A 19,037-nucleotide genomic window follows, 5' to 3' on the forward strand; every position below is an offset into this window, starting at 1 on the left:
TACGATTTTAAACTTTCTTCTGAAGAAAAATCATTTGAATTATATTGACCACACTACCCTGATATTTCTCAATCAGAAGCTTTCCTTTTTTTTTTTTTTTAATTTTTTTTTTTTCTTTCTTTTTTTTTAAATAACTTTTCACTTGCAAATGTCTCTTCGCTCCTGGTATTCCTGTAGCTGGCATTCCTTTTAACTACTGGTATTCCTGACTGACAACTTTCTGAGTACATACATTGCAATGTGAAAACATTAGGGGGTGGTATATCTACAACACCTACAGCCATAAAATGTATCTGCAAAAAAATAAAGGAAAACAAAAAAAACCCACCAAAATTCAAACTTTTGGTGTAAAGACTTTCCACACTTCATATGTAAGCATAGGACCTAAGGAAAAAAAAATTAACCTGAAACATTAAGTTGAAGTTGTGCAACTCAGCCCAAGCTTAAACAAACACTGGGTGAGCTCTTACGGGAAAGAATGGCACAAAGCTATTTCTGGTCAATATGAAAACAAAGCAGGAGGCAGCCAACGTGGGCTTCACAACTACCCAAAGTTATCAACAATAAGGAGGACATCACGGTATGGAATATAAGCCTATGAAATGTTAAGGTGGTGATTTCATTAAATCAATGGCTTCAGTTTCTATTGCTGATTAATGAACTAGGAGAATGCTTGTGAGAGTGGAAAGTAAAAAAAATAATAATAATAATAATAAATAATGCTGTAAGACTTTAAGTTCCAAAAACATTTTAAAATAGCATTTTTAAACCTGTGTTAGTTACAAACTCCGTGGTAGATTTTCCCACACTCCTCTTCAGGTTCGTTTCACAGTTCTGTTTCACAGCTGCACACACACCCTCAGCTCACACACAGGCCAGGACCGTCAGGAGACCTTTATTTAAGCACTTGCGTGAAAACGATGTGTTTTTAGCTGTTTCCCATTCATCGTGACCAGAGTATTGTAGATTCTATTCACGAGGCTCCACATCGAAGTCCATCTAAAGCAATTTTAGAGGCTAAAACGTGATACACGCATATGGCACATACAAAACAAAAGCACTATTAATAGCAAATACTTCGTTCTGTATGCAGTAAGCCAGGCTTTAATGAAAACAAAACACCTAAAGGTGAGCAGCGGGTAGGCGCTCAAATTCCCTCAGCGCGCGCTGACGCGGACACGGCGGCGGGAAAGCGCTGAGGGGCGGGGCCTCACAAATCCCCGCCCCCGATCCCGTTCACCCATCGCCGGCCAACAACCAAACAAAATGGCGGCTGCTGGGCTCCTCACGCCGGGCTCTTAAAGGAGCCGCGTCGCCTCGGGCCTGGCGGTCGGCGAAGGCGCCGGCTGTTCGAAGGAGGAAGGGAGGCGGTAGAGGTGGTAGAGGTGGGCCGCTGAAAGCCGGGGTCTTCGCACGGGGGTCACTAGGAGGCCACCTCGTCCTCCGACGCCGAGCGGGAAGCGGCGAAGCGGCAAAGCGGCGTTGCCATGTCAACCCAGGTAATCAGCACGAGGCCTGAGAGCGGCCGCTCTCGGCGGGAACCGCCTTCCCCTCAGCGAGCGCCACCGCCTCACCGTGGGCTGAGGGAGCGGTCCTGCCGCAAACGGGGCTGGGGGTAGCACCGCGGTCGCTCTCCCGTCAGTTGTGGGCGGGCTGTGGGCTGTGGGGCCCTCGGGCTGCCTGCGAGGTGCGCCCCGGGGTCGCGGCCACGGCCCGGTTGTACCCGTGCATGACTGCCGTCCTTTAACGGGGAGTTCTGGTGGGCTTTGCATCACTGGAGTGCAGTACTTTCCGAGAAATCCCATTAAAATACCTGACTGCTTTTCCTTAAAACACGAAGGCGTTTCCCGTAGGTGCTTTTCACTTGGTCTTACCATCTTCCATCTCCTCTGGCCCGGATGAGCAGTGTCCCCGCACAGTAAGACTGAACAGAGTGGCTTTTACTTCCGTTCTTTTCTTATTTATAAAGGTTCAGTGAAACAATCTATTTAAATGACAGAAATCAGCTTTCTGTAGTATGAGTGCTTATACATTGTGTCTAAGTTCCCACAATAGCATATGCTTCTGAAAGGATGTTTGAGAGTGTGCTTTCTGCACGAGAGTGTACTTTTCCTGGTGAAACTCCGTCCCTGGGAGATGGTCGCTATGAGGAAGGACTCAGAGCAGAGCGTGGCTCTTTCTGTGCTTGTCCCTGGGGAAACCACATTCTTCTTTGGTGGAAGCTTCTACTGACGGTTCTCTGGAACTCCCACACAGCCACAGGACAGCTTGTTGGTAGGAAAGGAAACACTGGGTCAGTGCTAGACTTCTTTTTAATTTTATTTTTTTCTCTTTTACTTGTAGCTGCTTTTTTAGCTGCAGTTTGGTGATTTCTAGCCTTAGTAAAAGCAGTTGGGATCCTAATTGTCTCCTGTTCTCTACCAGTTATGTTACTCTGAGCTGAGTGTCTCCAGGCGCTGTAAGCCATAAATTGCAATACAGGTACCCAGATGAAGGTTGTGCTTTGGGATAGCAGAAGTAAACAGCTATGGCATTCCTCTAGATATGTGTTAGCCCCTGAAGAATGGAAGCTGTCACCCACTGGAGAACTAGTTTGAATGTGTTTTTTGGCAGCCTATTATTGCTAGAAATATTTCTTATCCTAAAAAGACAACTTTTCAAATATCACCTCTGCGTTGTCTCAAACTGTCAACAAGCACCTAAAATTCTTAAACAACGTACTTCTGTTGGCAAGCAAACACTAAGAGTTCAGCTGATGCAGGTAATTATTTCTTTCCTTACAGATACTGATCCAATGATATTCTATATTTTTGGCAATGAAGAAAAGCTACTTAAAAAAAGAACTATGTGGAAAATCACAGATGTCAGCTTTTCGGACACCTACTCCAATGTCTTCTGTTGGTTCAGGCACCAGATCATCATCTCCCCTAAGCCAACAGGCTTCTCCACCTGCTCGCAAAAGTAGGGCATGGCAGAATCAACAGCTTGATACTACAGCAAATGTAGAAGCTGCTTTTGAATCTAAGTTTTATGAAGGTAAAAGTATGCACTAAAACCACAAAAAGCCCATGTTCTGTGAACTTTGTGATAATGGTTTAAAGATAAATGATTTGTTGGAAAGAAACATGAGAATTTGCTTTGCTGTTTTGATGCTCAAATGTGTAAACAAAAATAATAGTGGATCTGTATAGGAAAACAAGATTTTCACTCCTTGAAGTCTGCTCCAGGGGGAGAAGAACACTGAAGATGGGCAATATGTACTGTGTCATTTTTGGGAGAATACACCCTCTTACTGTAACATGTCATTTCCTGTAAAAGCTTCTGGTGTGCTGTTTCTTCTCATGTGGGGGAGAATAATTTTCAGTGCTTTTCCTGTATTCAGTGTGAGGTACAAGATGAATATAACAGTCACCAGTTCTTTTACCGCTGAAGGTAGTTTCTCTGTTTAATTTCAGATGAAAATGGTGTCAGTCCAGGTGTTCGGTACATTACAGAACCCCTTATAAAAAGTCTGTCAAAACAGGAAAATTTGGCATATATAAGCTCACTGAATCTTTCTTCACCAAAGGATGGGGACAAGAAATTCAAGGTAAGTTACTGAACGTAACTGGTAATAAAACAAAGTGTGTATATACGTGTGTGTATATAGCATATTCAAATAAAGATGTGTTTGTAAGTGGATATAAATAGTTATGCTCTGTTGGCCTCCTACTATAACCAGCTTCTGTCAAAATAAAAATGATAGAATGTCAGTGGAGACTTCTGTGCAAAAGAAGGTACCATGAACCAATTACAATGAAGTTTAGAGCATTAATTTTTTAGGGTTTGAATTGTGGTGGTATTTTTTTTTTTTTATAGCAAATTCCCTTTAATATAAGTGAAACTGATTCAGTGCAAACTTAAAATCTAGTTTTCTTTCTCCAGTATTACAGAACATTGAATTTAAGACTTTTTGAATTCAACAATGAAAATGATTAATGTTAGAATAATGCACTTTTTTAATGAATGTGTTTGTTAAAAATATAAATCTGCCTCATTTAAAGAAAAAGCTAAAGCTGCAGTTCTAAGGGGTGAATCTTCTGTTCTTCAGTACATAGAAAATTTGGAAAGATGCTCTAAACTAGAGAGACTGAATCTAAGTAACAATCAAATAGAGAAGATTGAAAAGCTGGATAAGCTGTTGAAGTTGCGTGAACTCAATTTGTCTTACAACAAGATCAGGTAAGCAGAGATGCTGCTTAAAGCTTTGAAAACTCCAGATATGACAGAGCTGACACTGTTATTGTTTGAGTGGGAGCTGAGAAGTATGGACAGCTAAATAGCATTTCCCATCAGTTACATGTCAAGACTATAAAGCTTCAGTGAACTCTTCATTGCATAGAAGCTTGTGGCTTTTAATATCTTCAAAACGTATCTGAAGGAGTTTTGAGAAGTGCTGTATTTTCTGTTATCGAAAGTTGAAGAGAAATGGTTGAAGCAATAGTAAAATTTTGTTTCCTTTACTATCTTTAGTTACTAAGTTTGATCTTTACATGGGATCAACTTTGTAGAGAAGCTGCAGTGTTGGTTGAGAAATTAACAGTAGGAAGTAAACAAGCATTTCTACACATTTACATTCATACAACTTCCTCATTTAACAGGAATTGAAAAGGTCAGAGTAGTTTTTAGCTATTGCTGCATGTTTTCAGACTTTCATTGTAGACAACTGGTTTTTACTTCAAGAAGATTAAGGCAACGAGCATTTTCTACCCCACTTTATGATACTCATCTCTTTAGATTAGTGCCCAGGGAAACTTCAACCCAGCATTTTCCTCACCAAGCAGTTCAGTATTTTAATGAATATACTTAAAAAGTAGTTCTTTACAGCATCAGTTTAAGTTGATTCTTGCTTTTATATGGAAAAAATGTTTATTTTGGTTCAGCTGTGTCACGTAAATGTGCAACTACATTTGGAGGATAAGAAGAGCAAAATGGTATATTAAAATGGCATAATCACTTATGTAAATAAGTTTTTAGTGGAGAGGTGTAAAAATGAGACTTTGGTCACTGTAATAGAACATTGCTGTAAAATTGTTGGGTTTATTTGTTCATAGCCTTACCATAATATGTGAAAGCAAGATATTCTAATTTCATTTGAACTGTGAATCCATTGTTCATTACAATGTTTGTTACAGTGCTGTTGTTTGCTGTTTCTTGAATGGTAATTAGTTGAAATAGATTTTCCATATCTTAACCATAATGCCTCAATTGCACCGTGAATTTTTATATGCTTCACAATGAGTTTTGTGTTCTTATTTTCAGTAAGATTGAGGGCATGGAACATTTACGTAACCTACAAAAGATGAACCTTGCAGGGAACGAGATTGAGCACATTCCTGTGTGGGTAGGGAAGAAACTGAGATCCCTGCGCATCCTTAACTTGAAACAGAATAAAGTATCATCAGTAAGTGATCACACTTAAGGAACAGTCTTTTAATGAACTGGTAAATTTATGTTGTTTGACCTACTCTGAATCACTCAGTGTCTCTTAGTACAGTTGTTGTGAGCCTACCAAAGCTGGTTCTGAAGGATAAACTCTCCAGTTGTTCCAGTTATTTCAAGTGTAAACATGCTTTGTTTTTCAAAATCTTACAGCTTCCTGAAGAAGTGGGAAAAGTTTGCAGATGTGATGCCTTTTTCATGTGGTGGTGTCCCTTATGATAAGTTGATTTCATGTTTTGGGAGACCTGCAGATAATATACTTGTTTTTGTATTTAGGGCATGACTAAATTTACTTCTGTGGTCCAGGTTAATTTCCATGTTCTATATAAACAGAATGTCTATGAAATTAAGTCAGTAGTACAGTTTCTGAAATAGCCATCGTATTTAAGAAGAAAGATAAACCAGCTTTGAGTACTTTCTTCAGTTAATAAAATCTCCTTTCTTATGAACCAGTCTGGAGGAATGGAAGGAATGGAAGTTGGGTGTATCCACAGGCTCTGTGATCTTGGATTTCCCAAAGTCAATCTTGATGAAATTTGCTCTTTTTTTTTTAATGGTAGAAACAGGTTGATTTTTAGGCAGTTGTTTTAGTCTTGCTATGGCTCTACCTTGTAATATCTTATACAGTCAAATTCAGTGATGTGTGGGTTAGTTGTTGTTGGAGGATGTCTAATCACTGTACCATTTGCCTTTCATTTAGCTTCATGAAGTAGCTAAACTGAAGCCTCTACAAGATCTGACTGCTCTGTTCCTTGCTGGTAATCCAGTTGCCAGCCTGCCTCACTACCGCCTGTACATCATATTCCACTTGCGAGCACTGGAAAACTTGGATGGACAGCCAGTGACAAACCGTGACAGACAGGAAGCTCTACAGAGGTTTGATTTAGGTAATAATGTTGTATTAGAACTACAGTAAGTGACACCAAATGAATTTAGCTGGAAAAGAGTTCTATTTGAATGGGTTTTTTTACTTTGTTTTTCAGAAGAGATAGAAAAATTAGAGAGGGAGTTGGAGAACGCAATACAAGAGATGGAGAACCTTAAACTTAACCAGTCTAAAGTACTTGAGCAGCTTCACCATCAAGATGAGGTCAACAAATCGTTAAAAGAAAAAACCTTGCAGCAGAAGCAAAGCTGTGAAGATCTACAAAGGGATGTGGATACCAAAAATGAACTGGTAAGATAATCATTTATTTGGAACAGTTTTGTTATCAGAAACAGATGCCAGTGGGAGAACTCAAATGGCTGTAGGATTATGCTAAGAATTAAGACGAGTATTTTGGAAGACGTAAGTTAAGGCACTAAAGAGTGTTCTCAATATTCCTTCTGTGGAAAAAGTAAGTATACTGAACCAGCAATCAGTACCAGTCTCACAATTTATAGTTTATAGAAACTTTCTGTCTGTAGTAATAGGCTTTTTTACTTGATAAAAGATTAAACTGCTCTAAATTATCTGTGTACTGAATCTCCTTTGTTCAGAACTTTAAATGCTGCTGTATTGAGGGGGGGAAAAGGTTCACTATTTTTATAGTAACAAGCTATGCATAGAAGTTCTACTCTAGTAATGCTTCTTTTTCCAGGCCAAGTGTATTCGTTTTCTTGTATTTTCTTTACATCATCCTAAAACTTGCATCTGACAGTTGTCTTTCATTGGTAGCTATAAAAACTCCTGTTGACTGGAGAACACTCAGTTGCGAATGACTTTCTGGGAGTGCAGCGTTTGGCTTTTAATCTTTCTTGTTAGCCTTGTCCTCTCGTTTTATCCTTCAGATTCTCTACTGCTAATATTTATGTAGCTCTTTCTTGTGTTGAACATGCTTACTACCCAGCGGCCTATTCCTAAAAGGCAGTTTTCAGTATAGTGAGATTTGGCAGCAGATGTTTTGCAGCGTAGCCCCCTCTTATCCTCTGGATGACAAACTCTGCTTGCTTCTCTCTCCCTGTAGCTGTGCACTGGTTTGTCACAGTCCCTTTCCGCAGAGCCTTTATTCCTCACTGAAGGTAGCCCGCTGTGCTCCTGGGCTGCATGCTTATTTTGATTTCGAGGCTTTCTTTGCATGTTTAATAAAGTAGAAATGTTGTATAGAGGTCTGGTGAGACTGTATTCACTGTGTGGTTTTTTGGTTGTTGTTTTGTTTTTGCATGACATGTTTCTTTAAAATCTTTCTTTAAGCCTTCTCTCCTTTATTCCAGTCTTACCTATTTCTTTTTCTCCAGTAGTTTTGCTTTCCACTGTCTATTGGAGTATTACTGCATGTTCTCCCTCAGGTATTCAGCACAGAAAGTTGATTTAAAAGGGAATCACATGATAGACCTCTTTAAAAAAAATAAAAATAAAAATAAAAAATTCCTAACTAGCCCAAAGTTAAACTAAAATGAAATGCTTAGGCTTTATACACGTGACAATGGAGATAATACTTCTTTTTTTTTTATACAGCTTAAGACTGTTAGAAATAAGATCTCATTTCTCATTAATAACAGGAAATATATTCAGTATAGATTTTGCTAAAGGTCTGTACCCAAATTACTCCTTGGAGTAGAGACATTTTCTTTCAAACCTCTCATGCTTGTAAACTTAAGAGACCTTTCATGTGATCATTTGTGTTGTACTGTGGAATTTGTCTGCTCTTAGTTGTCATGTTGCACCTTGTAATGAAGTGGCACTTTGTGATATCCTCGACCCAAAATACACCATCTTTCTTCTAATGTGAAATTTGTTTTGAAATCAGTGTTCTGAATTGAATGGTGTGTGATAACAATGAGAATTCAGTGAATGCATCTTCCTTTGCTTACTGATTCATTAGCTAAAGCAGAAAACAATGGAGCTGACACGAGCTTGCCAGAAGCAATATGAGTTGGAGCAGGAACTGGCATTTTATAAGATTGATGCAAAATTTGAGCCATTAAACTATTTTCCATCAGAGGTAATAATTTTAAAATTATGGATCTTTTTGATTTCTTTTTCTGTTTCTTTTCAGTTGCTTGGAAAATACCAAACTTCCATAGTTTTTCTTTTGTTCTAACAGACAGAGGTCTACAAGGAGTTCTAAAATACAAAAATCTCATTCTAAAATCATGGGTTACATGATTTGATCTAAAGTGAATCCTGAGTGACCTTTAACTTGCTGAAAATTAGTACATGTACGTTTTAGCTGAACAGTCAGTGAACAATCATTTCACTCTTATTAATGATTAAGTAAATGATCGCTTTCATTTCTGGCTTAATTTTGGAGGCCTCTCAGTCTGAAAAACTGTACAAGCCAGAATGATCTTCAGTTAAACAACATCTTAGAATTTCTCCCTTTTTCCCCCTTTTCCCCACCTAATTAATGAAGCTAACCTCTGTGATACTTGCAAAATTAAAATGATTGGTGAGAGAGTCTGCACAAGAAACAAAGCCCACTGAAACATAGCTAAAAAAATTCATCATTCACGATTAGTGAAGTTGAAATATTTAACTGTAACAGTGTAATGGACTGAGTATGGTCTATGTTACTTCTACATCTAAAATATCAAGAAAAAGTTCTCCAAAAGTTAAATACCCTCTTGCATTATTGACCACTGGCAACAAACTGAGCACATCCCAAATACAAATGTATCTGCTAATAGTCTGTTCATTTCTAATGGCACTGTGAGAGTGTTTAAATGCATTTTGTGAGCTGACAGCAACCCTGTTTCTGAGGCAGATGAGTAGCTGACATAACAGCTGTATTGCTTTAACACTGCAGGATGTTGAGCTTGACAGCGTACCTGGTGAAAGCCCATACATTGGTAAGGCCAGGTACAAAAGAAACATGTTTATAACAGAAGGCTACATTGCTAGTAAAGCTCAGCAAATGGGAACTGGAAAAATGCAATTAGACGAAAATGATCTGTGTATGAAATCACAGCTGGAACCTCAGTTTCAAACTCTAGATGAGCAATTGGAGAGTAAAGAAAAAAAGATTCATTCAGGTAAGCTTTTTTTTTTTTTTAATATTAAAAAAAGTACATGTAGCAGTACTTATTCTACTGTTGGAACTGTTGACATGTATTTGACAAGAGAATGGCAACAGTGTGTCAAAGGCTGTAACTGCTGTTGCTTCTCAACCCTGTAATTGATGATATGGTGGGGTCAAAAGTGTTTCATACTGAATTATCTTAAAATAATAGCAAAAAATCTTGTAATAATTACAGTTGATGATATAAAAGAATGCCAGGGGAGTCTCCCATCTGATCTGTCAGTTGGTGTCATTCACATTAAAAACTGGATTTACTCTGTGAGTAATGGAGATTAGCTTTGATTATCACCACTTAAAGAAAACGCATTCTGATTTTGCTGATTAGTGAAAAATGAGTCAGTGTTGTATGGCACATTAAAACATACATGTGGCTTTTTTTTTTCTGCAGCACAGAGGAGATTAGAAGAGCTGCAAAATGCAATAGGAAAAGCAGAGCAACAAGTTTTGGAAGTAACAGGGGAACTGCAACAACTGGAGGGTGTTCTGGCTCAGAAAAAAGTACGCAAAGGAGTTACTATGTGGATAGGAGGGAAAAGTGTCTGAAACATTTTTTCTCTCCCCATCCTTTTTTAAGGGGCCATTGTACATATGTGCAATGAAGAACCAAATAATTGGATCATATTCAGACAACCTGTTGGGCTAAGCTGGTTTAATAGCTTCTTGATCAGCTTCTTGTTTCCAGTATAACTGTTTCAGCCAACCTCCTGCTGCCATCCCCAGGTCTCACAGGCCAACAGGGAGGATTTGGAGCAGCAGCTGAGTAAGAAGATACAAATACTGCATCAGCTACGAGAGGAAGCCTTAGCACTGGAGAAACAAATGGAGAATCAGAAAAGAGAAATAGGGAAGAAGCAGAAAGAGCTTGAAGACTTGAAGAGTTCTCTTGCTGCTGTAAATTCTAAAGATCCAAGACATGTGAGTAAAACCAAAATCTTCAGTTTTCATTTGCTATCTATATTCACAGACTGAGAAATGTAGTTAAGTGGATTATACATTATTTAGCTACTTAGCAATGTCTGTGGCAGTTAGGAGAACTTGCTTCAGCTGTTACTCAGAATACATACAACTCCTCAAACCTAAAACCAAGTAATTGTACAACAACTGAGCAACCATTTTCAGTGCACGTCACACATGGAAGCTGCTCACACTTTAAGAACTGGGTCTTTATGATTTGTACAGACGTGCTGTGAGCCTTGGAAGCAGAAGTTTTCTGCTTTCAGTAAAACCTTTTCTAATTCTGAAAAGATCTCTAATAGCACTTTGGTAGGGACTAATAACCTCCTGTGCTGCCCGCGTCCTCCTGCTGTTCCTGGAAGGCTGCTCTGTGTCTTGGAGGCCACTTGTTGCAGTTAGGGAGCAAAGCTGGCACCAGGCATTGCCCTAGCTTGACAGCCACCTTCTTTTGTGCTGCACAGAAGCAAAACTAATGATATCTGAGCTACTTACTGTGTTCAGCAACAGCAAATGTTTACACAACTACGAAATTGAAATGTTTTTTTCTTTATAAATACCGTGTTTTTCGTTTTTTAAAACAACACACTTTTTAAAACAGGGAGTTTTTCAGGCCGGCTTCACACCCTGACGCACACAAAGTCAAAACGGCTTTCAGCTCCGTTCCCGTTTCGAGCCGAGCCGCGCGGCCACTTTCAAAAAATGCGTTAAGGCCGGCAGGGCTGGGCGCGCTCGGCACGGAGCCCAGGCCCGGCCCGGCCCCTCTCGCCGCCGCCGCCGCGCTCCGAATCACGGCGCAGGAAGCCCGGCCCGGCCAATCGCCGCGCTGGTGCAGGAGGGCCGCTCCCGGCTCCCCGCTCCCTCCCGGTTCCCCTCGGTCCCCCGCTACCTCCTGCTGTTGGGGTGGCCGAGGAGCGGGAGGCGATGCCGGGTATCGTGCTGGAGGCGGCGGGGCGATCGGACTGACTTTAGAGCGGGGGTGGGGCGGCCCTGCACGTGATCCCGAAGGAAGAGGAGACAAAGGCAAAGCTGTAAGTGTTTGTTGTTTTTAAACAGGGCTCCTGTGACATCCAGCAGCTCCGGCAAAATGACTCAGCAGCAGCAGCACCTCGGCTTGCTTTCTGCTTGTTGAAATTTCACTTCTGAGAGCTGAAGGGTAGTTTGTTATTAACAGGTGGCAAGTTGAATTGTGCTGATGGAAGGGTTAAAAGTAGCTTTCAGTGCATTAAAATAGAGAAATCTACTTTTTTTTCCCTTAAACAATTACTTTGTTATAGGAGGAACTTTACAAGCAAAAATTTTGAGAATGCACGCTTCTGTTAGCTTGATTTCTTTTTCAAGAAGAAAGAAGAAAAGTGCTGTTTTTTATGACAGTATAAATGATGTACTTTCCTGAATTCTATGGTATTTAAACTGCTTGTAATTTTGTCTGATGGGAAGCATGTAGCACCATATTGCATTGATAACATGGTTTTGTACACAGCTGAAATGATGGGTTAAGTTCATACAAAATACATGTGCAGTCCTGATGAAATCAGTGTGAACTATGGAATCGCTGTGGAACAGGGGCATTTCTCAGAAATACAGAAGTGGTTCAGCTTGAAGTAGAGCTTGGCTATTAAGTTTGACTGACTTGCTGCATGTTCATGGTATTTTCCTTTGGGTGGTGACCTGACACGTTGTGCTGGGAAGGCAATGCACGATGATAGGATAAGGCTTCTGGGGGAAATCATGTTTGTTCTTGACTGAAAGAGGAAATAGTACCGCAGGAAGAAAGGTAATTATTACAAATACTGATTTATAAGCTCACACCTTATACAACATGCCTTAGCAAGGGGGCAGGACTACCTAATGCTGCTGCTTGCCTATCTGGGATTCTTTTTGAAGTAGCAAAGAGGAAAACAATCAGAACCAAGCTCCACAAGATGGGTTGCACTGGTCACTTCTATGAGTATCAGTGAGATACTGCAGAACTGAGCTAAAATGTGAGCTGACTTTTTCAAATCTGTGCTGACATAGTTCTGCTTGGCCTTTCCAACTGTCATTTACAGGCTCACATGAGAGCTCAAAAAGCAAGTAAAGAACAGCAGATTGAGGTGATGAACAAACAGTATAAACAGCTCGAGATTCGCCTGGATGAAATGCTTTCTAGGATTGCTAAGGAAACTGAGGAAATCAAGGACTTGGAGCAGCAGCTCACTGATGGTAATTTTTTGTTCATGTTTTAAAGTGTTTTTGTATCTAGAATAATGTAATTGAGCTGATAAAAATGCTGAGGTACCAAGGCCCTTGATCAAGTGTGAGCTGAGTGGTTGTTTTCTGAACACATTCTTGTCATCTGCAATTTAGTTGTTACATCAGGAGGAATTATTCTGCTTTTAATTGAACAAGTGAAGTACTGATATTTCAATACCCTTAGGGAGCTGCTTTTTCATTTAGACTTGAGATAATGTCAAAATATGCTAATTTCAGAAACATTAAAGCAGTTTCTTATCTAGTTCTTGAGCTAGCTGAGATTCACTTGGATCGTTGTAGCCTTCACGGAAGTGTCTTCTGTGAGTCACTTTCTTCCTCTGTATTTTAAACTGATTTAAGTGAGGTACTTCATTAATGTTAATATGTATTTATTCACTATGCACCTCGTCTGAGAGTTGATGCCCCAGAAAAGCATATGATTTTTAAAGATGATTTAGGCAGAAAAGTAGCAAGTGCCATCATAGAAGGAAGTATGTGTGTATGGAGGGAGGTATTTAAAGAACTGCAGGTTCTGCTCAACTTTTCCAGTAGTCAGGAATAGGAATGTTGAAAATCCTAGCCTTTAAAACACAGCACAAGCACGTCCTGCTTGAGTTCGAGTTGCTTGTTTTCATTGTGTGTTCACCTATTTAGTTGAAGATTAGTAGTGGCAGTTCTGCATGTTTTGTAAGTAAACATGGTTTCTTCAATACCTTCAATTCACTTTGCATTTCTGCAGGTCAAATAGCAACAAATGAAGCACTGAAAAGGGATTTAGAAAGCATTATAATTGGATTACAGGAATACCTGGAAGGCGTTAAGCATCAAGCAAAACAGGCCAATGATGAATGTAAGGAGTTGCAGAAGGATAAAGAATCTTTGCTTCAGAGATTGGCAGATCTAGAGGATGAAAGAAATAGCTTGAAAATAGTTACGATGGATGCCGAAAATATGAGAAAGGTAAGATTTAATGCTGTGTTTCTTCCCAAATTGAGATACCTAAGGATTAACTTAAAATTAAGCGAGCAATCAAACTTGGGAATGGCAGAACAGCTCTCTGGACAAAATTACTTTCTGACATGGTAACATCTATCAGATGTGTTCATGCGCAGTAGGAGAGGCATCGGGCCTTCAAAATGTATCATCCAGTTCCTTAAGAGGCTGTCTTGTATCCTCGAGTCTTCTGTAAATGTTACTACCTTAGACTAATGCATGTTGCTTTAGGCTGCACCTTTGGAACTTGTGCAGACTTCAGGTGAGGTCTGAACACAGCACCAGTGACTTGGCCTGCATTTGTAATAATGCTACCTGTCTTGTTTGAAATATTTGGAGGTTAGGTTTAGCATCTCTGTTTTGATATACCAGCTATCAAGTTAATAGTGAACTGAAGACTGGGGGAAGAGTGGCAACGTAATCTAAGAAATCCTGTTTCTCCTGTGTACGTATTTCTGAACGAATGTAAAACTCCAGGAAATAGCAATGCTTGAAGGCCTGCTTCAAGAGCAGCAAGAAATAAATGAATCGCTCAGAGGAGGCCAAGGGGAGCTCAGTGCCTACGAGGCTGAACTGGAAGCCCAGCTGAGAGACAGAGACACCGAAACCAATCGGCAAAAGGAAGAATTGGAAAGACTGAAACAGCTCAGCCAGGTGAGAACACAGCTGTAATGTTACCAAAGTGGCAATCAGCCTGGGCTGGCAGCATACCTTGCCATCTGCCTGTGCAGTGATTTGCAAGGAATTGTTCTTCTAGGGATGTCCCAGAACAGAGGGAAGTATCACTTCATTAGGATGTGTAACCTTGCACTGCAGCAAGACAGAAGAATTTGTGGCCTCTTTGTAGAGGCCTTTGTATGTTTGTGAGTATAGCAGATGAAAACAACGTTGGCCTTTGCTGTTGTTTCAAGTAGAAATCTGGCTTCCTACCTTTTTTGTTTGTTTTCCTATATTCTAGCTTTTTGCTGGGTAAGAACAATGTGTGCTTTAAGTTACACATTCCTATTTTATCTTAACCTGCTGTTGGGGATCCTCTCTTGGATTCAGATGCAGTGATATGCAGTGACTGGCATCTTGGCTCAGTTTCCATTAATCAGAAATGAACGTGGTGTTGGTGGGGTGGTTTTTTTGGCTTTGTTTTTTTTGTTGTTGTTGTTGCTGATTTTTCAGTTTTCTTTGAATGACTTATTCCACCATCAGGAATATGTAATGATGCATAACAAAGTGCTTTTGGCCCCAGCCCCTCCAGGTCTTTTGGGTGTAGTGTTTCAGGCAAAACTTGGAAATTCTCTGTAGAACTCTGATAAAATGTAAATCTGTTGGTTTCCCAGTGAGAAAGACACGTTTGTGCCAGGTCTAGATTGAACATCATCATTGTGACTGGTGCTGCAAATGCTAAAGAAATACTAGCTGTTGTATGTTGATGGGCTACCTTGGCATGCTTGTTTTCTTAGGGGATGTTGTTGTTATTCTCTAAAGAAATACAGCTGTTTGCACATTTGGGTGATGAGGTGGGATTATTAATCTGAAGGTTGTTTGCGTTTATAGATGGAACTGTCAGCCCTGCAAGCTGAACTTGAGAAGGAAAGGCAAGCATTAGAGAATGCTCTGAGCAAAGCACAATTAGCAGAAGAGAAGGAACAAGAAAATTATAAGCTGCTTTCTCAGTTCAAACAACTGCAGGTGAAGTACTTGTTGCCATAGCAAGTTCCTGATAAGCAGTGTGCTTTTTCACTGCCAGTGGGGGAAAGTGGGAAGAATTTTTGTTCTGAAGTTCAGTGGTGCCTGGCAAATTTCTCGTCTGGAGACCCTGCACCACAGATTTTTATTTGACTCTTTTGGATATTTACATTGACCTTTGAAATAATGTCAGGGCTGCTCTCCTATATTGCAGTGGGATTGATAAATTGTGTAAATCTTAATTTCCCACAAGCCTCATTCAGTACAGTGTCAGTAAGAGAACAATTTGTGTGCAACTGGGGGCGGGGGGGAAGCCTGACTTGATTGCATCAGTTTTTCTCATTGTGGCAAGTCTGGGTTCAGTCCTTTGCATTCACCAAATCCCTTTGCCCCATCTCATGCACCTCAGAGGGTAAAATGGCCACCAGCTTATGAAAGATCCTCACCAGATATTAGAACTATAATTTTTGCCTCAGCTTGCCAATGTGCAGAGCAGACTTCAAGTCTTGGTCCTGTTGGTCAAGCGTGGATTCTTGGTCTGGTGTCTGTGACAGAGGTGGCACAACTGCAAACGCTGTAGCATATGGATATTGTGATTTCACTGTGCTTTGCTTATATAAACACAATAGTTTCATTAAGGAAAATGTAAGATCATTCTGAATTGTTGTTGGAATATTTTTAAAAACATGTAAATGTATTTATCTATTAGGGAGACAACAATCTCCTGAAACAACAGCTTAAAGATCTTCAGAATCAGCTAAGCCATGCAGTGGGTAACTTGATGCACCCTGAGGAAGTCCTGGCTCGTATAAATGAGCTCAAGCAAAAGCTTCGGACAGGAGCAGGAGAGATTAAGTGAGTAAAACAGAAACAGTTTTAGATTTATGCACATGTTCTTGCTCCATAGATGAGAGCAACGAGGTACATCTGCTGCATCCTTTGTATTGTGATGTGGGACAGTTCAAACGTGACCTTTAGCACCTTCCTTGTGTTTGAGAGAACATTGCCTGAGCTCAGGCACCTCTATTGCTGAGGGTTGTATTACACATTCCTCTCGGGTTTCACTACTAGAAATAAAGAATTTTTCTTTTCTTCCTCTGTCCCCAGCTTCAAAAAATGGAAATAAAGACAGAGCAGAGAAACACTGGCACTGTAACCTATTCAGCACTGCACCTGAATTAATTTCCATTGAATGTTTTAAACTAGCACTTCTGAACTGGGCTGTGTTGCCTTTATGCCTAGTATTGTGATTTGAAGTTACTGTGTTCCGTAATGGAGCTTTCTCTTTCAGATGTCACAATTCAACTGATGTTTTGGGGAAAAGCCTTGCAAATCTGCAGAAAGAGTTCAATAGCATCCTTGCTGATACACAGAGGGAAAAAGAGAAAGCATGGGAAAGACAGAGGCAATTGCAAGAGGAAATGGTATCTCAGCAGGAAAAGCTGGAAGATATACAGGAGAAATATAGACAGGCATGTATCAAAGCTGTGAAAGCAAGACTGAGACTGTTTCAGCTTTGTCTACAATATGCATGTTGCAGCTGAAGGATCGAGGTTTATGACAAATGTAGATTTGTTTCCCTCCATCTTTCAAATAAGTGTAATTTTATAAGAGCAGATAAATTGCTCATGGTTGCTTGCCAGGAGCAAGTTCAACAACTCAAGTTGGCGTAGGGCACTGTTGATTGTGATTAGAATAGCTTTGCTATTCTTCAGGTATAAGATGTACTACTAGTGGTGCGTTCAAAAAGTTGGTCTGAAAATCATTAAAATAGGGTGGGTTTTAATTGAAACTTTGTTTTGGTTGCTCATTCTTGCATGCTTCATGTACAGGTGAAATCTGAAAACAGGCAGAATAAGAACAAGGTCCATCAGTTAGAGAATGAAATTCAACTTTTACGTGAAAAAATAAGGAGTATGGAAGAAATCCAGGGCCTGGCTGATCAACAGCTCCAAGAGGCAGATGAAGAAAAAGAGGCTATTCTTGCTCAACTAGAAGACCTGGAGAAAAGGGTAGGAATAGACATGAGTGTGTGCTCTGTGTTGGGCTGCTCAGGAAAAGAGTATCTAAAGAACTCGTGAATTATTTTGCTTCTTAAGATGAAGCTCAAATGCAAGAAGGAACACAAAGGTGAAATACAGCCCTTTTCTTAAGTGCAACTGGACACCTTGATTCTTGTACTACTGTGATAGTTCTGTGTACACAATACCACATGGGATGTGTGGAAAGGCCTTTATTCTGTGCTGCTTTTCTTTTAAAATTACTGTGAAACCTGTTGCTTTCCTGGTTTCAGAAAAAAATAGAAGATGCCAGGGCACAAATGCAATTTGCTGATCTGGATAAAGAGCTGAAGGAGTTGAAGAGAGCAATCATCACTTCAGATAAACTGGCGGCTGCTGAGCTGTGCATTGCTAAAAACCAGCTGCAGGCTCTTCATGGGACTGTTCTCAAAATTAATCAGGAACGAGCTGAGGTAAATCAACGTTGGTAATTAATTGTTAGTTATAATTAAGCAGTGCTTTCTAATGCCATAATAATCAAGATCGTCTTTGTTGCTTTCAAATTCAGCTTCAAGTCTTTGTTTTTAATTATCCTGCCAGATGAGCTGTTGCGTTAGTCAGCCTCATCTTGAAATATTATAAATCAGTGTCTGACTTAACTTGGATTAACAGGCTGCCTTGCTGCAAGTTAGAAGGTGGGAGAGAGGTAGGTTTTATCTTCTGTAGCAATTGAAAGTTGATCAATTAACAATATATTATGTAAGACTAAAAAGCAAAAGAAAATACAGAATTTACTTCATAAATTTAAACTTTTAAAAATTGATTTTTTTGGCTTCATATGAACACGTGTTGAAATTTACTCTGCAGAAAGGCTGTAAGGTTAAAGGAGAAATAGTTTATGCAGACTGCTGTTTTTGTCATTTTCTTGAATTCCAACACAGACAAGCAGTGATGTCTCCTGTTACTCTGCAATTCATAAAGCTTTGTGAGACACCTGCAAGCCTGTGAGATGTTCTTGTAAACTAAACTTAAGGTAAAGTGTCAATTTCAGGAATTTGAGGAAGCTGAAGAGTTCTGTGTTGAGGCAGCTCGTGCAACTCGGGATCTTGCCCGAGCAGAAGCAGAAATAGAATTGTTACAACAGCTTCTGAAACAGAAGGAAGAACAAGTAAGTTGAAGCAATGTTTCCTCTGTTATATGAGGAGGGTGAACTATGTGGAGAGCAGTTCATTGGTTTCTGAAATGGCTGTGTTTACTTGCCTGCTGTGGCCTTTTTCTTCAAGTTTTCCCAAGTCACTGTTCTTCCCTGCCCTACACCTCCCTCCGTGGTTTGAATCTGAAGAAAGCCTGTTTGTTTGCATGTCTTCATGTGGCTGCACGTGTAAATCTCAGTCATGTGAGGAGATGGAAGAACAGTTCTGTTGCATCAACGTGGTACAAATGTTTTGCTGAGTGAGCATTTCTGTAGGAAAATGTACGATTGTTTGAAAATGTTCTACTGTAATTTATATTGAAATGCTTTGCTTTGATTTAAACTTAAAACAGCTTCAACACGAAATGGGGAAAGCTGGTGAGAAGACTGCAGTGAGCTCTCAGAAGTTAGAAATTGATGAACTGAATGACACAGTGGAGCAACAGAAAGCAGAAATTGAGCGTTTAAGATGGTTGCTGGATGACACTGGGGCAGGTAATCTCT

The 19,037-nt window shown here is 40.0% G+C and overlaps 1 protein-coding gene across 4 annotated transcripts in view; it reads left to right on the forward strand.

Moving 5' to 3' along the window:
* Positions 1–1,246: 1,246 nt before the first annotated feature.
* CNTRL (centriolin) overlaps positions 1,247–19,037 on the forward strand; it is a 30,518-nt gene continuing 12,727 nt past the window's right edge. The window contains exons 1-21 of one of the 4 annotated variants that reach the window (XM_052669616.1): positions 1,247–1,499; positions 2,784–3,036; positions 3,456–3,589; positions 4,091–4,221; positions 5,302–5,443; positions 6,182–6,368; positions 6,465–6,658; positions 8,286–8,405; positions 9,210–9,435; positions 9,871–9,980; positions 10,203–10,397; positions 12,485–12,638; positions 13,408–13,628; positions 14,139–14,315; positions 15,210–15,344; positions 16,051–16,196; positions 16,633–16,813; positions 17,174–17,353; positions 17,635–17,814; positions 18,393–18,509; positions 18,887–19,028. In XM_052669616.1, the coding sequence (XP_052525576.1) occupies positions 2,817–3,036; positions 3,456–3,589; positions 4,091–4,221; positions 5,302–5,443; positions 6,182–6,368; positions 6,465–6,658; positions 8,286–8,405; positions 9,210–9,435; positions 9,871–9,980; positions 10,203–10,397; positions 12,485–12,638; positions 13,408–13,628; positions 14,139–14,315; positions 15,210–15,344; positions 16,051–16,196; positions 16,633–16,813; positions 17,174–17,353; positions 17,635–17,814; positions 18,393–18,509; positions 18,887–19,028 (3,292 nt within the window). In that variant the 5' untranslated portion in view covers positions 1,247–1,499; positions 2,784–2,816. Of the gene's footprint in view, positions 1,500–2,783; positions 3,037–3,455; positions 3,590–4,090; positions 4,222–5,301; positions 5,444–6,181; positions 6,369–6,464; positions 6,659–8,285; positions 8,406–9,209; positions 9,436–9,870; positions 9,981–10,202; positions 10,398–11,241; positions 11,465–12,484; positions 12,639–13,407; positions 13,629–14,138; positions 14,316–15,209; positions 15,345–16,050; positions 16,197–16,632; positions 16,814–17,173; positions 17,354–17,634; positions 17,815–18,392; positions 18,510–18,886; positions 19,029–19,037 lie in introns of those variants that run through there. The other 3 variants (XM_052669615.1, XM_052669614.1, XM_052669617.1) reach the window with 3 other exon arrangements.

Source organism: Tympanuchus pallidicinctus, unplaced genomic scaffold (assembly GCF_026119805.1).
Source record: "Tympanuchus pallidicinctus isolate F22 unplaced genomic scaffold, pur_lepc_1.0 scaffold8, whole genome shotgun sequence".
Lineage (NCBI taxonomy): Eukaryota > Metazoa > Chordata > Aves > Galliformes > Phasianidae > Tympanuchus > Tympanuchus pallidicinctus.